This window comes from Dermochelys coriacea, chromosome 2, assembly GCF_009764565.3.
Source record: "Dermochelys coriacea isolate rDerCor1 chromosome 2, rDerCor1.pri.v4, whole genome shotgun sequence".
NCBI classification, from domain to species: domain Eukaryota; kingdom Metazoa; phylum Chordata; order Testudines; family Dermochelyidae; genus Dermochelys; species Dermochelys coriacea.
This window is the reverse complement of record NC_050069.1, coordinates 18,309,656-18,328,979: the sequence shown is the minus strand read 5'-3', so window position 1 is coordinate 18,328,979 and position 19,324 is coordinate 18,309,656. Positions and strand designations below refer to the sequence as shown.

Here is a 19,324-nt window from a genome sequence, read left to right as displayed (position 1 = left end):
TGCTGGTGATGGCTCATCTTAAGTGATCATTCTCCTTACAGTGTGTATGATAAAACCCATTGTTTCATGTTCTCTGTGTGTGTATATAAATCTCCCCACTGTATTCTACCGAATGCATCCGATGAAGTGAGCTGTAGCTCACAAAAGCTTATGCTCAAATAAATTTGTTAGTCTCTAAGGTGCCACAAGTACTTCTTTTCTTTTTGCGAATACAGACTAACACGGCTGCTACTCTGAAACCTGTCATATAATCTCTATGGATAGTAATGCCATACTTGAATAATAAGAATATAGCAGTAGGAATATACTACAGACCACCTGATGAGGATGGGGATGAGACTGTGAAATGCTCTGGGAGATTAGAGAGGCAATAAAAATAGAAATCTCAATAATAATGGGGGATTTCAACTATCCCCATATTGACTGGGTACATGTCACCTCAGGACATGATTCAGACATAAAGCTGCTTGACACCATAAATGACTTTTTCTTGGAGCAGAAGAGGCAATTATTGATATAGTCCTAAGTGGAGCACAGGATATGATCTTAGGAGTGTATGTAGCTGAACCACGTGATAATCACAACCATATTATAAATTAAATTTAACATCCCTCCGGGGGAACACCAAAGAAGCCCATCATGGTAGCATTTAACTTCAGAAAGAGGATCTACACAAAAATGAGGAAGCTAGTTAAACAGAAATTAAAAAGGTATAGTGCCCAAAGTGAAATATCTGCAAGCTGCATAGAAACTATTTAAAAACACCATAGGAGAGGCTCAAACTAAATATATATCCAAAAACAACAACAACCACCCACCCACCTCCTGTCCACCAAAATGGGAAGATGTCAAAAAAAATACAACCTGGGCTAAACAATAAGATAAAAGGAGTTAAAGACAAAAAAGACATCCTTTTAACATTGGAAGTCAAATCTTACTGAGAAAAATAGAAAGGAGCATAAACACAAGTCAAGCGCAAAGTATAATTACACAGGCCAAAACAGAATCTGAAAAGCAACTAGCAAAAGACACAAAAACTAAATGGTAATTTTTTTCTAAGTACATCAGAAGCAGGAAGCTTGCCAAACCATCTAGTGGGGCCACTGGATGATCAAGGTATCAAAGCAGCACTCAAAGAAGACAAGGGAGATTCCCAGACCTGAGCCATTCTTTTTAGGTAACAAATCTGAGGAACAGTCTCCAGATTCAGGTGTCAGTCAAGGAGGTTGTGGAACAAATTGATACGTTAAATACTAATAAGTCATCAGGACCAGATGGTATTCACCCAAGAGTTCTGAAGGAACTCAAATGTGAAATTGCAGAACTACTAACTGTGGTTTGTAACCTATCATTTAAATCAGCTTCTGTACCAGATGACTGGAAGATAGCTAATGTGAAGCCAATTTATAAAAAGGGCTCCAGAGGTGATCCCAGCAATTACAGGCAAGTAAGCCTGACTTTAGTACCAGACAAACTGGTTGAAACTACAGTAAAGAACAGAATTGTCAGACACACAGATGAACATAATTTGTTGGGGAAAAGTCAACAGGATTTTTGTAAAGGGAAATCAGCCAATCTACTAGAATTCTTTGAGGGGGTCAACAAGCATGTGATCAATGGTGATCCTCCAGTGGATATAGTATACTTAGACTTTCAGAAAGCCTTTGACAAGATTCCCCTCCAAAGGCCCCTAAGCAAACTAAGCAGTCATGGGATGACAGTGAAGTTCCTCTCAGAGATCAGTAACTGTTTAAATGACAGAAAAGAAAGAGCAGGAATAAATGGTCAGTTTTGAGAATGGGTGAGAGATAAATAGTGGTGTGGCCGATGGGGCTGTATTGGGACCAGAGTGGTTGAACATATTAATAAAGGATCTGGAAAAAGTGGTAAACTGTAAGGTGGAAAAATTTGCACAAAATTATTCAAGATAGTTAAGCCCAAAGCAGACTGTGAAGAGTTACAACGGGATCTCACAAAACTGGGTGACTGGGCAACAAAATGGCAGATGAAATTTAATGTTGATAAATGCAAAGTAATGCACACTGGAAAACATAAATGCCAACTACATATACAAAATGATTGGGTTTAAATTAATTGTTACCACTCAAAAAAAGATCTTGGACTCATTTTGGATAGTTCTCTGAAAACATCTGCTTATTATGCAGCGACAGTCAAAAAAGCTAACAAAATGTTAAGAATCATTAAGAAAGGAATAGATAACAAGACAGTAAATATCATAATGTTAGTATATAAATCCAAGGTACGTCCACATCTTGAGTACGGTGAGCAGTTCTGATCATCCCACCTCAAAAACCATATATTAGAATTGGAATAGAATCATAGAATCATAGAATATCAGGGTTGGAAGGGACCCCAGAAGGTCATCTAGTCCAACCCCCTGCTCAAAGCAGGACCAAGTCCCAGTTAAATCATCCCAGCCAGGGCTTTGTCAAGCCTGACCTTAAAAACCTCTAAGGAAGGAGATTCTACCACCTCCCTAGGTAACGCATTCCAGTGTTTCACCACCCTCTTAGTGAAAAAGTTTTTCCTAATATCCAATCTAAACCTCCCCCATTGCAACTTGAGACCATTACTCCTCGTTCTGTCATCTGCTACCATTGAGAACAGTCTAGAGCCATCCTCTTTGAAACCCCCTTTCAGGTAGTTGAAAGCAGCTATCAAATCCCCCCTCATTCTTCTCTTCTGCAGACTAAACAATCCCAGCTCCCTCAGCCTCTCCTCATAAGTCATGTGCTCTAGACCCCTAATCATTTTTGTTGCCCTTCGTTGTACTCTTTCCAATTTATCCACATCCTTCCTGTAGTGTGGGGCCCAAAACTGGACACAGTACTCCAGATGAGGCCTCACCAGTGTCGAATAGAGGGGAACGATCACGTCCCTCGATCTGCTCGCTATGCCCCTACTTATACAACCCAAAATGCCATTGGCCTTCTTGGCAACAAGGGCACACTGCTGACTCATATCCAGCTTCTCGTCCACTGTCACCCCTAGGTCCTTTTCCGCAGAACTGCTGCCGAGCCATTCGGTCCCTAGTCTGTAGCGGTGCATTGGATTCTTCCATCCTAAGTGCAGGACCCTGCATTTATCCTTATTGAACCTCATTAGATTTCTTTTGGCCCAATCCTCCAATTTGTCTAGGTCCTTCTGTATCCTATCCCTCCCCTCCAGCGTATCTACCACTCCTCCCAGTTTAGTATCATCCGCAAATTTGCTGAGAGTGCAATCCACACCATCCTCCAGATCATTTATGAAGATATTGAACAAAACGGGCCCCAGGACCGACCCCTGGGGCACTCCACTTGACACCGGCTGCCAACTAGACATGGAGCCATTGATCACTACCCGTTGAGCCCGACAATCTAGCCAGCTTTCTACCCACCTTATAGTGCATTCATCCAGCCCATACTTCCTTAACTTGCTGACAAGAATGCTGTGGGAGACCGTGTCAAAAGCTTTGCTAAAGTCAAGAAACAATACATCCACTGCTTTCCCTTCATCCACAGAACCAGTAATCTCATCATAAAAGGCGATTAGATTAGTCAGGCATGACCTTCCCTTGGTGAATCCATGCTGACTGTTCCTGATCACTTTCCTCTCCTCTAAGTGCTTCAGGATTGATTCTTTGAGGACCTGCTCCATGATTTTTCCAGGGACTGAGGTGAGGCTGACCGGCCTGTAGTTCCCAGGATCCTCCTTCTTCCCTTTTTTAAAGATGGGCACTACATTAGCCTTTTTCCAGTCATCCGGGACTTCCCCCGTTCGCCACGAGTTTTCAAAGATAATGGCCAAGGGCTCTGCAATCACAGCCGCCAATTCCTTCAGCACTCTCGGATGCAATTCGTCCGGCCCCATGGACTTGTGCACGTCCAGCTTTTCTAAATAGTCCCTAACCACCTCTATCTCTACAGAGGGCTGGCCATCTCTTCCCCATTTTGTGTTGCCCAGCACAGCAGTCTGGGAGCTGACCTTGTTAGTGAAAACAGAGGCAAAAAAAGCATTGAGTACATTAGCTTTTTCCACATCCTCTGTCACTAGCTTGCCTCCCTCATTCAGTAAGGGGCCCACACTTTCCTTGGCTTTCTTCTTGTTGCCAACATACCTGAAGAAACCCTTCTTGTTACTCTTGACATCTCTTGCTAGCTGCAGCTCCAGGTGCGATTTGGCCCTCCTGATATCTTTCCTACATGCCCGAGCAATATTTTTATACTCTTCCCTGGTCATATGTCCAACCTTCCACTTCTTGTAAGCTTCTTTTTTATGTTTAAGATCCGCTATAGGATCAGACAAGGTACAGACAAGGGCAACAAAATGATTAAGGGTATGGAGTAACTTCCATATGATGAAAGATTAAAAATGCTGGGACTGTTCAGTTTGGAAAAAGAGATGAGTAAGGGGGATATGAGAGAGGTTATACGCTCATGACTAATGTGGAGCAAGTGACTAGGGAAGTGTTATTTACCCCTTCACATAACACAAGAACCAAGGGTCATGCAATGAAATTAATAAGCAGCAGGTTTAAAACAAAAAAGGAAGTACTTTTTCACATAACACACCGTCCATCTTTGGAACTTATTGCCAGGAGATTTTGTGAAGATCAAATATAACAGGGTTCACAAAATAATTAGATAAGTTCCTGGAGGATAAGTCCATCAATGACTATTAGCCAAGATGATGCAACCCCATGCTCTGTGTGTCCCTAGGCATCTGTTTTCCAAAAGCTGGGAGTGGATGGCATGGGATGGATCACTCAATGACTGCCTTTTCTGTTCATTCCCTGTGAAGTTTCTGGCATTGGTCACTGTCAGAAGACAGGATACTGGGCTAGATGGACCATTGTTCTGACCCAGTATGGCTGTTATGTTCTTATATTCTAATGATTGCAAGAAAACTCTGGCAGCTTAAGCTTAAAAAGTTTCCTGAAATTCCTTCATAGAGAAATAACCGGTCTTTTATTTCTATTTAATAATAAACAAAATCGGATCAAAGGCTTACTACAGAGAAACTTTATAAGGGGGTTAACATTCACTCTTTAAAACAAGTCCCAAATAACTGTGATTGGAATTTTTATTTATGATACTTTCTAGATCATTTCTGCATTGAAATATGAAGTCTCTAAATATTTTGTCACCAATCTGAACTTTATCCTCATACCAGTTTTGAGGGATTTTTATATTCTTAGTCTCCATATTAAAAAAAAAGAGATGATTTTAGACCATATAACCTTCCTAAAATATCCTTTCCAATCTCAACCCAATCTGCTCGTATTTTAAAAGTTGTAAATACTGACTGTTGATTAAAAACTAGAGCTGTAAGAGCTTGATAAAACCTGCATGACATGTAAGCTTCTTTTAAAACAAAATTTCAGATCTCATCAGCCTCCAGAGAGCTTGATTACAGCAAATGGAAAAAAAAAATGAGACGGAGACTGCTGAGGGGAAGCAAGAAAAAATACTCCTGAAACTGGAGATATAAGGGAAATAAATGGAAAGCAGAAAGAAGGAACTTGCTTCTTAATCACGGTGTCAGCTTTCCATCGAATCCTGGATCCCTTTCCCAGCCCAGACTAAGCAAAACAAGGTAAACATTCAGATCTCCATATGGATAGCAATGTGCCACTGCTGTAACTAGTTTCTATATTGGTAAATTGTTAACAATTCAACAGGAGAAAAGAGCTTTGGGGGGAGGTTACAAATGGTTGTTCCATGGAGACGACAGATGGTGTGAGATCATGTGGGGGACAAACTGTTAGCACTAATCCTTTGATATTTCTAACCCTCCTGTAGCCCTGGACAAGGTTTCTTTACCAGCACAGTATCAGCAGATATCATAGAATATCAGGGTTGGAAGGGACCTCAGGAAGTCATCTAGTCCAACCCCCGCTGAAAGCAGGACCAATCCCCAGCTAAATCATCCCAGCTAGGGCTTTGTCAAGCCTGACCTTAAAAACCTCAAAAGGAAGAAAATTCCACCACGTCCCTAGGTAACCTATTCCAGTGCTTCACCACCCTCCTAGTGAAATCGTTTTTCCCCAATATCCAACCTAAACCTCCCCCACTGCAACTTGAGACCATTACTTCTCGTTCTGTCATCTGCTACCACTGAGAACAGTCTAGATCCATCCTCTTTGGAACCTCCTTTCACGTAGTTGAAAGCAGCTATCAAATCCCCCCTCATTCTTCTCTTCTGCAGACTAAACAATCCCAGTTCCCTCAGCCTCTCCTCGTAAGTCATATGTTCCAGTCCCCTAATCATTTTTGTTGCCCTCCGCTGGACGCTTTCCAATTTTTCCACATCCTTCTTGTAGTGTGGGGCCCAAAACTGGACACACTACTCCAGATGAGGCCTCACCAATGTCAAATAGAGCAGAACGATCACGTCCCTCTATCTGCTGGCAATGCCCCTACTTATACAGCCCAAAATGCCGTTAGCCTTCTTGGCAACAAGGGCACTGTTGACTCATATCCAGCTTCTCGTCCAGTGTAACCCCTAGGTCCTTTTCTGCAGAATTGATGCCTAGCCATTCGGTCCCTAGTCTGTAGTGGTGCATGGGATTCTTCCGTCCTAAATGCAGGACTCTGCACTTGTCTTTGTTGAACCTCATCAGATTTCTTTTGGCCCAATCCTCTAATTTGTCTAGGGTCCTCTGTATTCTAGCCCTACCCTCCAGCATATCTACCTCTCCTCCCAGTTTAGTGTCATCTGCAAACTTGCTGAGGGTGCAGTCCACGCCATCCTCCAGATCATTAATGAAGATATTGAACAAAACCAGCCCCAGGACCGACCCTTGGCGCACTCTGCTAGATACTGGCTGCCAACTAGACTGGAGTCATTGATCACTATCCATTGAGCCCGACGATCTAGCCAGATTTCTATTCACCTTATAGTCCATTCATCCAGCCCATACTTTATCTTGCTACCAAGAATACTGTGGGGGACTGTATCAAAAGCTTTGCTAAAGTCAAGGAATAACATGTCCACTGCTTTCACCTCATCCACAGCGCCAGTTATCTCATCATAGAAGGCAATAAGGTTAGTCAGGCATGACTTGTCCTTGGTGAATCCATGCTGACTGTTCCTGATCACTTTCCTCTCATCAAAGTGCTTCACAATTGAGCCCTTGAGGACCTGCTCCATGATTTTAGGTAGATAAGTAGATTTGGACAGCCTAGCAAAACTCCACTCACCCTGGGCAAGTAGTGTTTTGGGTGGGTGAGTGAAAGAAACACACAGGAAACAAAATGGTAAAGTAGTAGAAGTAAAATGGTATCTTTTCAATTGAACTGTACTTGAAATTGTAGAATTCATAGGAATTTGTCCTCTCTTCGCTGAAAAGGGAGCCCCTCTTCACAACCTGGCAGATTTCCAGGGATCGCCATACTGGTTGTAACCCCTTGGACACTTGGCCCCAGCTTCCACTGAAGCCACATGACCAGGCACTCTTAATAGTCACAGCTGCCCCTGGCACCCTAACAGCCTCCCCAAAACAGATAGAAGACCCCAGTAGGCTGCTGAGTAATCTGCATGGTGTAGTCAATAGAGCCTAGAGCGTTAGTCCTGGGCAAGACCTGAACCAGAGGCTGTGAACCAAAGTCAAGCAATGTATTAAAGCAAATGCCTCTAAGTGCAGCGTCCAGTACATGAACTTGGCAGAGATTCTGCTAACATTGCCAAAATACACTGACTATGTAAACACATTGCAGCAGGCAAGCACAAGAACACCCCAAACTATCACAAGATAGGATAGTTTGACAGAAGTGATGAATAGGAACGTTTTGTCTGAAACATCAGGAGAAAGGTAGCGGGGGGGGGGGAAGGAACATGTCACAAAACACATAAATTGTTTGTCTCAGTCTACAAATGTTGGGGTACCTTGCCTCAACTCTTTATCTGCCTTAGGGGGCAGGGGAAAGTCCCACCACTGACTGGGCTGGTCAGTTGTCATGGGCATACATGTATTAGTGTCTCTGTAGAAGCTACAGGGTGCTATTACCATATTTTATTGGCAATAAACCTAGCTGAGCACCTTCATCATTGAACAGAGGCTGTGATCTTTCTGGGCAGTTCTATCAAGGTCTGCTGAATCAGCTACCTGTACAGAGCTGGGACAGCATGCAGAGAGGAGACACTCATACCACAGTTGATGACACATGGGACCAGAGTAGGGCAGTGTATATTTCCCAGTTGCACCTTGACCAACTGCTTCTTCCTTTGACCCATTCAGTCTCCCCCCACTCCCCCATCATGTGCTCAAATCCCATTGGGGTCTCTTTATAGTCTGGAGCAGTGGAGTAGAAGGTCTGTGGAGGTGACTGAAGCACTCCCTTTTGCTTGCGTGGACTATATCCATACACAGAAGACCCCCCCGCGCCCATGGGTACATCTCAGGACAATAATGCAAGCATACGAAAGGGCTGTTTTCTAGAAAAGTCTAGCTGATGCAATGGAGGAAGATTGCCTACCCAGAAAACAAAGAAGCTAACAAGAAAGGGTCTGTCTCCCTGCTGCCTTACTCCCTTTTTCTGCTGGGGTGGCTCCATTGGAACTGGCAGAACACAGTGGTGAATTATGACCCCAAGCATTTTTTCCTTTCTTTTTCTTCTTCAGGTTTCTAGACCTGATGAATTTTTCTGACTGAATCTAAGCCAAATATCATCAGTCCCTGCACAGCAGTAATTGTGTAGCCCTGTGGGTGGTTATCTTGGCCCTGGGTAGGGAGTTTACATTTTATAAATCATTCAGAACCTGCTGCAGTGAGGAGAGTAACAAATACTTACCATGAGAGTAAACATATATATCCAAGTGACGCATTGTGGGTTAAGCTGGTCATCTCAAACAAGTGCCCAGAGAGTCCTTATGCCACAAGACATCAGGCATTGTACATGCATCACACATTTCAGAGAAAAATATTAGAGGTTTTTTAATCTTTTTATTGGCACACTTCTTCATGAGCCTGATCCAAAGCCCATTAAAGTCAACAGGATTCTTTCCAGTGAATCTGTTGGATTTTGGATCAGGTCCCACATCTCTCCACCAAAAAGAAAAGGAGGACCTGTGGCACCTTAGAGACTAACAAATTTATTAGAGCATAAGCTTTCGTGAGCTACAGCTCACTTCATCGGATGCTGTAGCTCACGAAAGCTTATGCTCTAATAAATTTGTTAGTCTCTAAGGTGCCACGGGTACTCCTTTTCTTTTTGCGAATACAGACTAACATGGCTGCTACTCTGAAATCTCTCCACCAAGAAAGACTCATTTTATTAAGTAAGCCTGCCTAACTATATAGACCTTGGGTGGAGGAGAAAACTTTAACACCCTGTAGAGACCTAGAAAGCTTAACTAAAATAGCTTTTCTGTGCATAATAATGTTGTAATTGTGAGGTTTTATTTTGAGAGCTGTGCCTTGTTTGGAAGAAGGAAGTCTCCCCTTCTACAGTGTCTACGTCCAGACTTGAGTTATGAGAGTTTGCACTAGTGCAGTTTTCAGACCAGCAATTTTTTTTGGAGGGGGAGGTGGAAAAGGGTGCAATTCTCTGGGACATTTGTTTATTTTTAAATGGAGATATTTAACGATTGATTTATCCAACCTGTTTCCAGTGGAGATCAATTACTGGATAAAGAGCAGGTAAGGAAGATGAGAGTATCACTAATGCAATAATCATATGGACATTACCCCAGTGTGTGTGCTCATGTACGTGCATTATATGGTTCATTTCCAAGTTAGGAACAGTGGATAAAGAAAACATTTTATTTTCATCTCAATGAAGCTACTCCTTTCGCCACTGCAGTTCTCAGAAAAGCCCTGGGGTTCAGAAAATCAGTATCCACTGAAATTGGTATCCAGTGCAGAGGGTAGACAGCCCCCACCTAGGTAACATGGGATGGGGGCCCTGGGCTGGGAGGAGTCACATAGGAGGACTCACCCCCCCCCCCCATGTCCCTCCCATAAGTCACCTAGGTGTACTAGTAAGTTAAAATCTACGTGCACCATTGCTTCACAACAAGTTGTCTCAGCTGTGTTAACCCCACTTGCCTATCTTTTGTTTTTTCCACAAATAGGAATATTTGGGAGTCTTCATTTGTGAGGTTTCAGTTTCTCAATCTAGCTTTCAAAGGTTCTAGATCTTAACCAAAACCAAGTTGCAAACTCAGATTTGATTTCTACGTGAAAACAGGAGAGAGTATAGCCTAGCCTCTTCTTTGGATTTCTGTCATATGTTGACCAGGTTTCTTGTGGTTTTATTGAAGGGATAGAAACAAGGCCAAGGAAGAGTGCAACTGACTTATCACACTATCACTCACACCTAATGGTAGCAAAAATTCTCCCTCCTTAGTTCTACTGTCATCCACATCTTTGGTATAGGCCAGTGTTTCCCCCAACTTGGGATTCTGCTTGTTCAGGGAAAGCCCCTGGCGGGCCGGGCCGGTTTGTTTACTTGCTGTGCCCGCACGTTTGGCCAATTGCGGCTCCCACTGGCTGCGGTTTGCTGTCCCGGCCGATGGGGGGGGGGGGCCGTGGGAAGTGGCATGAGCCGAAGGATGTGCTGGCTGTCACTTCCTACAGCCCCCCCATTGGCTGATCACAGCAAACTGCAGCCTGTGGAAGCTATGATTAGCTGAACCTGCAGACATGGTAGGTAAACAAACCAGCTGGGCCTGCCAGGGGCCTTCCTTGGCCAAGTTTAGGAAACACTGGAATAGGGTAAGGGCCAGATTCTTAATGTTATTTAGGTGCTGCTAGATGCTCAATGGGATTTTCAAAGGCACCTAGATGCCCAATTCCCAATGAGAGTAAGGCACCTAGGCCCTTTTGAAACAACCAGTGGGGCCACTGGACAATAAGAGTGCTAAAGGAGTACTCAGGGAAGACAAGGCCTTTATGGAGACACTAGATGAATCCTTTGAATTGGACTCCATGGCAGATTGTGAGTGAGAGTTACACACCTATGCCATTCTTTTCAGGTAAGAAATCTGAGAACTCAGTTTGAGGTGTCAGTACAGGAGGTTTTTGAAGAAGATAAAACAGTAGCAAGTCACCAGGCCTGTTGGTACTCACCCAAGAGTTCTGAGGGGACTCAGCTATGAAATTGCAGCACTATTAACTGTGGTACGTAAACTATTGCTTAAATCAGCCTCTGTACCAGACGACAGGAGGATAGCTAATGCAATTCCAATTTTTTTTAAAAAAAAAAAAGTCTTCAGAAGTGATCCTGGCAATTACAGGCTGGTAAGCCTAACTTCAGTACCAGGAAAATTGGTTGAAACTGTAGTAAAGAACAAAATCAGACAGATGAACATTATTCATTTGGGAAGATCAACATGGATTTTGTAAAGGGAAATCATGACCCCACTCAGAATTCTTTGAGGGGGGTCAAACATGTGGACAAGGGTGATCCAGTGGAGATAGTGTACTTGGACTTCCAGAAAGCTTTTGATGAGGTCCCTCAACAAAGGTGTTTAGGCAAAACAAGCAGTTATAAGTGTGATCCATGAGAGGACATTCCCTAATTGGTAAAAAGACAAGAATAGGAATAAATGGTCAGGGTTCACAGGGGAGAGGGGTAAATAGCAGGTTCTGTAAGAGTCTGTAATGGGACCAGAGATGTTCAAAATATTCATTAATGATCTGAAAAAAGGGGTAAACAGTGAGGTGACAGTCTGCAGCTGATACAATTTCTCAAGATAGTTAAATCCAAAGAAGACTGAAGAGTTACAACTGGATCTCAAAACTAGGTGACTGGTCAACAAAATGGCAGTTGTAATTCAATGTTGATAATTGCCAAATTATGGAAAACAATCCCCAGTATACATACAAAATGAGGTCTAAATTAGCTGTTACCACTCAAGAAAGATCTTGGACTCATTGTGGACAGTTCTCTGAAACCATCCACTCAATGTGCGGTGACAGTCAAAAAAAGATAACAGAATGTTAGGAACCATTAGGAAAGGGATAGAGAATAAGATTGCAAATATCATAATGTCATTACATAATCTATGGTGCACACACCCCCCCACCCCTTGATAACTGCAGAGTTCTGGTTATCAAAAAAAGAGTTGGAAAGGGTACAGAAGGGCAACAAAAATGATTAGGGGTATGAAAGCTTTCACATGATGAAAGGTTAAAAAGACTGGGACTATTCATTTTGGAAAAGACTACTAAGGGGAGATATGATAGAAGTCTACAAAATCATGGCATGGAGAAAGGGAATAAGGAAGTGTTATTTACCCCTTTACGTACCACAAGAACCAGGGATCACCTGATGGAATTAATAGGCAGCTGGTTTAAACACAAAAAGGAAGCATTTCCCACAGTGTCAGCCTGTGGAACTTGTTGCCACAAGCATAACTGGGTTAAAAATAACTCCACAGAACTAGTTAAGTTCATGGAGGATAGATCTGTCACTGGCTAGTAGCCAAGATGGTTAGGGATGCAACCCCATGCATTGGATGTCCCTAAGCCACTGACTGCCAGATGCTGGGACCGGACAATAGGGGATGCATCACTCAGTTGCCCTCTTCTGTTCATACCCTCTGAAGCACCTGGCATTAGCCACTATCAGAAGACCAGATACTGGGCTAGATGGACCATTGGTCAACCAAGTATGGCCATTTTTATGTTCTTATTGCAAATTTTATCTGACATATCAGTGAAAGTCAATGGGATTTAGGCTCCTACATACTTAAGTCCCTTTTGAAAATTTACCCATAATCCTATATATAAAACTGTTACCCACCATAAAATTCTGCATTTCCATAGTTATTTGCTTACTTTGCAGTAGGTGAATTTATCACAATGAATCTAAAATTTATGTTAACATATCTAGCTATGAGCAATGGATCAGTGGAGTTACTCCAAGTATACACCCATGTACCTGAGACTAGAATTTGGCCAATATGGTGCCCAGCTGAGAAAACCAATGATAATTAAAAAAAAGCAAGGGACCCACATTATAATGAAAAATATCAATGACAAGGAGAACAGTTGCTGTAGAACAACAAGAATTACATAATATGCAGCAGATGCTACCACATTAACTGTCCAATTTCAGCTCCAAGGTGCATGGAAAAAAAAGACTGAATCACCTCCCACTCCCCCCCCAAAAAAAAAACCAAACACCACACGGGGAGAGGGGGAAAAGCATCATTTTGCTAGTTTCACCTTGAATTTGCACAGCATTCAATAAGAACAAGCTATGATTAGCAAAGGCAAAAGAAATAAGCAAAACTGTTTTTGCTGGGGAAAGTGTCATGATTTCTATGTGGAATTGATCTAGACATACATACTACCAAGTCCTGCATTCCTCCATTAAAATATGAGTGCAATAATTTTACTCTAATAGATCTGCAGGCGCTTATTGGAGGATCAATGCAAAATCCCCCAACCACCACCAAAACATTTCAACAGCTTTATGCAGTCTATACCATGCTGGCCAAATGTTCTCATCATTTCCTTGTACTCTTCCATCTGTTGGGTCTTGTCTTAAATTTAGATTGTACGCTGTCTGGGGCATGCACTTGTCTTGCTCTGTAATTATACAGTACCTAGTACAGTGAGGTCCTGGTCTATGACCAGGGCTCTAACCACCACCACCACCACCACCACCACCACCACCACCACCACATGTTTGTAGGATCAGCCCCTTAATCTCTGTGTGGTAAATATGCACTATAATCCCCATTTTACAGATGGGGAAAACAGAGAAAGATAGATGTGTCCAAGGCCATGCATCAAGTCATTATCAGACTCAAGATTAGAACTCAAAGTTTACAAGCAGCTAGCCCCTTGTTCAAACCTCTAGATCATGCTGCTTTTTGTAAATAGAACACCCCCTTCTCTACTGCATTCCCATGCAGTTGGTCCCAGCATCACCCCCTGCATTTTGCCTATAGGAAAGAGAGGAGTGGAGAGACACAGCCAGAGTGTACTGTATTCTGGCAATGTCAAGCTGCTCTAAGGTTCCTTCAGGGGCCATTTCCATCTGGAGTAGTATCCAGCAGCCCCTAGGCTGCTCTAACTTACCTGGACCAGTACAGATCAATCCACGGAATCAAGGAGCCACCATGAGATGCCTGTGTTGCCCAGCTGATAACACAGAAGAGAATCTGATTTACAATGTACTGTGTATCTACTGAATCTGAAATCTAGGTTTAATAATGACATTTTCATTCTGAATCAAGGTGATTTTATGTTCCTCAAAGAAGAGTTTACACCCTGGTGTGGGGAGTGGGTAGACACTTTTTAAATGAGGGAGGGAATTTGGACAGAAGGGAGCAGAATTTCAAGTAAAGATATCTCCCTTTTAATCATCCCATTCACTCCAATGAAAGGGAACCCTAGGGTTACAGGAAACCAGAAGAGTGTTGTATGTTAGCCACGCTTTAAAGATATGCATACCAGTTTATGTGAATGGGGAGAAAAAAAATGAATAAGCAGGGCCTATGGCCCTAGTAAGTCAAGAGTTTTCTGTGCTAATGAGGGACTCACTGAATAATTCTGATTAAAGCTAAAGTAGAGAACATACTGATATGGTAAATTATTTGTTACATATTTAGTGCAGTTCTTTGCTTCACCTCTGTACACATCCCTACCTTCAAATGACCTTAATTTCTCAGAAATCAAAAAAATAAGCATGTATTTAGAGGGCAGGGCTGAGCAAAGCACAGAATTTCCATCCCACAGGAAATTCCAGTATTTACACATTTGTGTTTATCCTAGATTGAGACAAAAAGCTGAAATATCAACATTTTTCATATAACAAAATATTCCAAAAGATTTGATTCAGAAATATTGAAATTTGTTTAGACTTTCAGTCAAAACACATTGACATTCTTGAAATCAAAGTGTTTGTCTAGTTTTTAACCTGACCATGCATATTTTGTTTTGAGAAACCTCAACACTAAATTGCATTTCCCAGGTGTAGAGCAGTGCCTCCTAAGAGGAGTTGTTCGCCACTCACCTCCATGAGCCAGGCTCCCTGGACAAACTACATCTCCCATCATGCACCATCAGTCATGTGACTCCAATGATGCAACAAGCTTGGTCAGACTTGAATCCGAGTTGCATCTGATGAAGTGAGCTGTAGCTCATGAAAGCTTATGCTCAAATAAATTTGTTAGTCTAAGGTGCCACAAGTCCTCCTTTTCTTTTTGTGGCTACAGACCAACACTGTGGCTACTCTAAAACCTGTCATTATGAGTGATGTAGTCCTGCAGGGAGTTGAAGCCAAAGGAGAGAATGGGGACCTGAACTACAGTTCCCTTGAGGCAATATGCCATGATGAGAAATGCAGTTTGATATTAACTGATTTGAAACATTTTGGGTCAGTTCAACTAAACAAAATATTCTGATCTGTGTCAGACCTCAAATGTGTTTAATTTTCCCAACTGAAGAAAAAATAAAGCAAAATTGAAATTTTCCAGCAGAAAATTTTGATTTTAAATTCCCCAAGAGTGTATGGTGACTACCCATACATAATCTTGCAATGCAGAGTTCAAGTCCTGGTCTTGGGTTGAATGTTTCTAGACCAGTATTTGTCCTGGATTCCCTGTGGTGCCACTCCACACCTGCCCAAGGCTCAGGGGTAGTGCCAGTCTTCCTGGCTTAGGCCTTAGCCCGCCCCCCACCACAAGGTTCTGCCCCTGCCTCTTGTTCCTCCCTGATGCCCCACCCCCTGGCCAGGCCAGAAGCTGGAGCTAAGCAGTAGTAAGAGCCACCCAGGGAGCCTGGGCCACTGTGGGGATCCCCAAACCCTCCACCTACCCTGGGTGGTGGGGACATGAGCCAGGGGCTGCTCTCAAGCACCTGCCCAGAGCAGGTGGAGAGTCCAGGTCACTCCACAGCAGCCCAGGCTCCCTGGACAGCTCTTACCATGGCCTGTCTTTGGCTTCCAGCCTGGCCAGGCGGCGAGGCCTTGGGGAAGGAGGAGGTTCAGTGGGTGGGGATCTTGCATGTATCCTGCTTTTGCCATTTCAAAGTGTGGTCTCTTTATGCTGAGGGGGGAGATGGGGAGAGGGAGCTGAAGGGGGTGCCTGTGGCAGGGTTACCTCACTGGAGGTGGGAGGCAGTATTGTTCCCTGTCAGTGGCAGGGTGACTGGTGCAAGCTGTCAGTCTGTGCCTCCCTGTGGTACACTGTCCACATCCACAGAGCTGGAAGCTGGGCCTGGATGAGCAGGATCCCACAGCAGTGGATGCAGGGGCATGGACCAATCAGGAAGCAGACCAATTGGGGCATCTTTCTGAACTGCAATGTCTTCTCTGCAAAAATTTGAGACATTTCCTATTTGAAAAACCTGCCTGGACAGAGTCTCAAAAAAGTAGTAATGGCTGGGAAAACCCAGCTGTATGGTAACCCTAGGCAGGATAGTGCAGAGATAAATGTCAAGAACATTACACAACTTCTGGATCTCTCAATGTAAGTTTGGCAAAAGGGGAAGGAAATAAGGAGAAAACCATTTACATATAATAAAATTAGCCTAATTTTATTAGTGAATTAAATGGCAATACAATTTATATGTTGAATGCATATTGGTCCTAAAACTAGTTTAAATGGCAATGCAGCATAATGGCATTGATTTAGCCTTTGATGGGTGCAAAGCGAGTTTAACGTATACACTCAGGAGGCAGAGTGAGGGTGGAACAGGAGAATGAACTACTGCATGAGAAGGGTGTCAGAGTAGGCTCCTCTGCACAAATGAGGCAAGGAAGAGGAGATTTCCTGATGAAAGCCTTTGAGATGTCATGTCAGCAAAATACAGCAAATGATAGAGCATGATCCTCACTTAACCAGTATAAATCCATTCACAGTGAGGTTACAAGTGTGTAAGAGGCGGCTCTGGTCCTAGTGATGTATCAGCTCCAATTTATATGACAGTAGCAGCATTTCTCTGGATACCTGTCTCTGGTTTTCCGTCTCTAGCCTCAGTCTTGCTTCTACGCATCTTCTGGTCTCTAAGAAGGCTTGGCGCTGAGCTCTATCTGATAGGTAGCTGATAAAGATTCCTGCTGTATTCATACACATGAACAACACTGCTGGAGCAGCTATCTGAAACAGACAAGAAAACAGGACTTTGATCAGACAACTGAGGCAAAAATATCCATTTAAAGAGGGAAAAGGTAGCTTAAAAGTCATATAGGCTGGAAAACTAAACAGTTAAGAAAGTTAATGGAAACAAGCCTTGGATCTTAAAGGTGTCAAACATGAAACTCTGCCTGCAGGAAGAAATATGCAGTATTTGTGGGGGCATTAAACTCCAGTTGAACCACAAATGATGTTTCCAAGAGCTGACTCAAAGTGCTAGTCAGGCATAGTTACAAACCCAAGAATTTTTCCATAGTCCCATCTGTAAAAGCAGCATTGTGATATGCTTCATGCTTTGTGTGAGAAGTGAGCCACATAAAAGAACCACAAAAGGGCAGATTATCCATTTAATATTGAATTGTTGTTACTGTATTAGTATTGACACTTGAAACAACCTCATCAGCTAACAAACTGACATGCATATTTCTGAACAAAAAACCCAACACAAACCCAAGGCATAAACAAATAATTGCAACATGGCTGTGGTATAAACAGAAGTCTTACTTAATCCCTACCACATAGAAAGGTTAAGGAAACCTTCTCTCCTATAACTGCAAACTACACTCTGTGCTAGTGGAAGGGGCATCCCAGCTTCTTCCCTCCATACAGTTTATTTTAGCTTGGGGCATGCCTGGAGTAGTGCCTCAGCTACTGTGAATTTGCAGGGCTCAACTGTCTTTAACTGAGCTATGCTGATTTACACTAGCTGGGGATTTTGCCCTGCGAGCACAATTTACAAGGTCACTAATTCTGCTTGTTGTCTCACTTTCCCCCAGACTTTCACAAACCAAACTCCTGGGTCTGGTGCTACTCAATAGTTTCATTAATGAATTGGATAATGGAGAGCAGAGTATGCTTATAAAATTTGAGCATGACACCAAGCTGGAAGGGATTCTGAACACTTTGAAGGACAGGATTAGAATTTGAAACTACCTTGAAAAAAAAAAAAAAAAGGAGATTTGGTCTTTAATCCTCAAGATGAAATTCAATAAAGAAAACTGCAAAATACTTCACTGAGGGCTAGTCTATACTGGCAACGCTAAAGTACTGCTGCTCCCAGTGCTCTAAAAAACCCACCTTGATACACCTGGTAACTGCAATACACTGGTGTTTTACAGCGCTGAAACTTGCTGCACTTGGGGGTGTGCGCGTGTGTGTGTTTTCACACCCCTGAGTGAGTTGCAGTGCTGTAAATTGCCAGTGTAGACATGCCTGTAGGAATTAAAAAATAGAGTGCACAACTACAAAATGTGGTATAATCGGGTAGGCAGTGGTACTGCTGAAAAAAGGATCTGGGGGCATAGTGGATAACTTAAATATGAGTCAAGCATGTGCTGCAGTTGAGAAAAGGTTATTATCTCTGGGGTATATTAACAGGAGTGTTGTAAGTAAGAACAGCAGGTAATTGTCACATTCTCCTCAGCACTGGAGAGACCTTAGGAGGAATACTATGTCCAGTTTTAGAAGCTGCACCTTAAGCAAGATGAACAAACTGGAGAGCCCACAGGAGAGCAACAAAAATGATAAAAAGGTTAGAAAGCCTATGAGGTATGGTTAAAAAAGCTAGGCATGTTTAGTCTTGGGGGAAAAAAAAAGACAGGGGCGGAGGGGGAGACCTGATAATGGTCTTCAAATATGTTAAGGGCTGTTATAAAGGGGAGGGTGACCAGTTGTTCTCAGTGTCCACTGGATGCAGGACAAGTAGAAATGGGCTTAATCTGCAGCAAGGGAGATTTAGGTTAGAAAGTTTTTACTAATATCTATAAAGATAGTTAAGCAATGGACTATGCTTCTAAGGGAGGTTGTAGAGATTAAGAACAAGTTAGACAAACACTTGTCAGGATGGTCTAGGTTTACTTGGTCCTTCCTCAGCATAGGGGGCTGGACTAGTTACCTCTCGAGGTCCCATTCAGCTCAACATTTCTATGATTCTATAATCCCCTGATGGTAACCTAAGCAGGCTTATGTTTTTCAGTCACCTATAACAGGTGCCTGTGTTTGTTTAGTTTACCCAAATAACTCCCCCCTTTTCTTGAGAAAGTGTCCCTCTTTAAACTGCTAGAGTCCTTTAATCCTCTTGTTCCCATATATATTCCCATTTTGGCACTCTTAACATCTGTCAATTGGTTGAGGAGAAGCATTCATCCTGAGCCATTCCTTTACCCTCCTCTTTGGTTTCCCTTATAACCCCCTATTGAACTAAACCAATGGATCCAAACGAGATGTT

General features: G+C 42.8%; 1 protein-coding gene across 2 annotated transcripts in view; it reads right to left on the bottom strand.

Annotated features, from left to right (window-relative positions):
• Nucleotides 1-19,324, bottom strand: part of ADCY8 (adenylate cyclase 8) — a 180,443-nt gene that overhangs the window by 113,647 nt on the left and 47,472 nt on the right. For both annotated transcript variants that reach the window (XM_038392609.2, XM_038392607.2), the window contains exon 2: nt 16,912-17,061. In XM_038392609.2, coding sequence (XP_038248537.1) covers nt 16,912-17,061 — 150 coding nt within the window. The remainder of the gene's footprint in view (nt 1-16,911; nt 17,062-19,324) is intronic.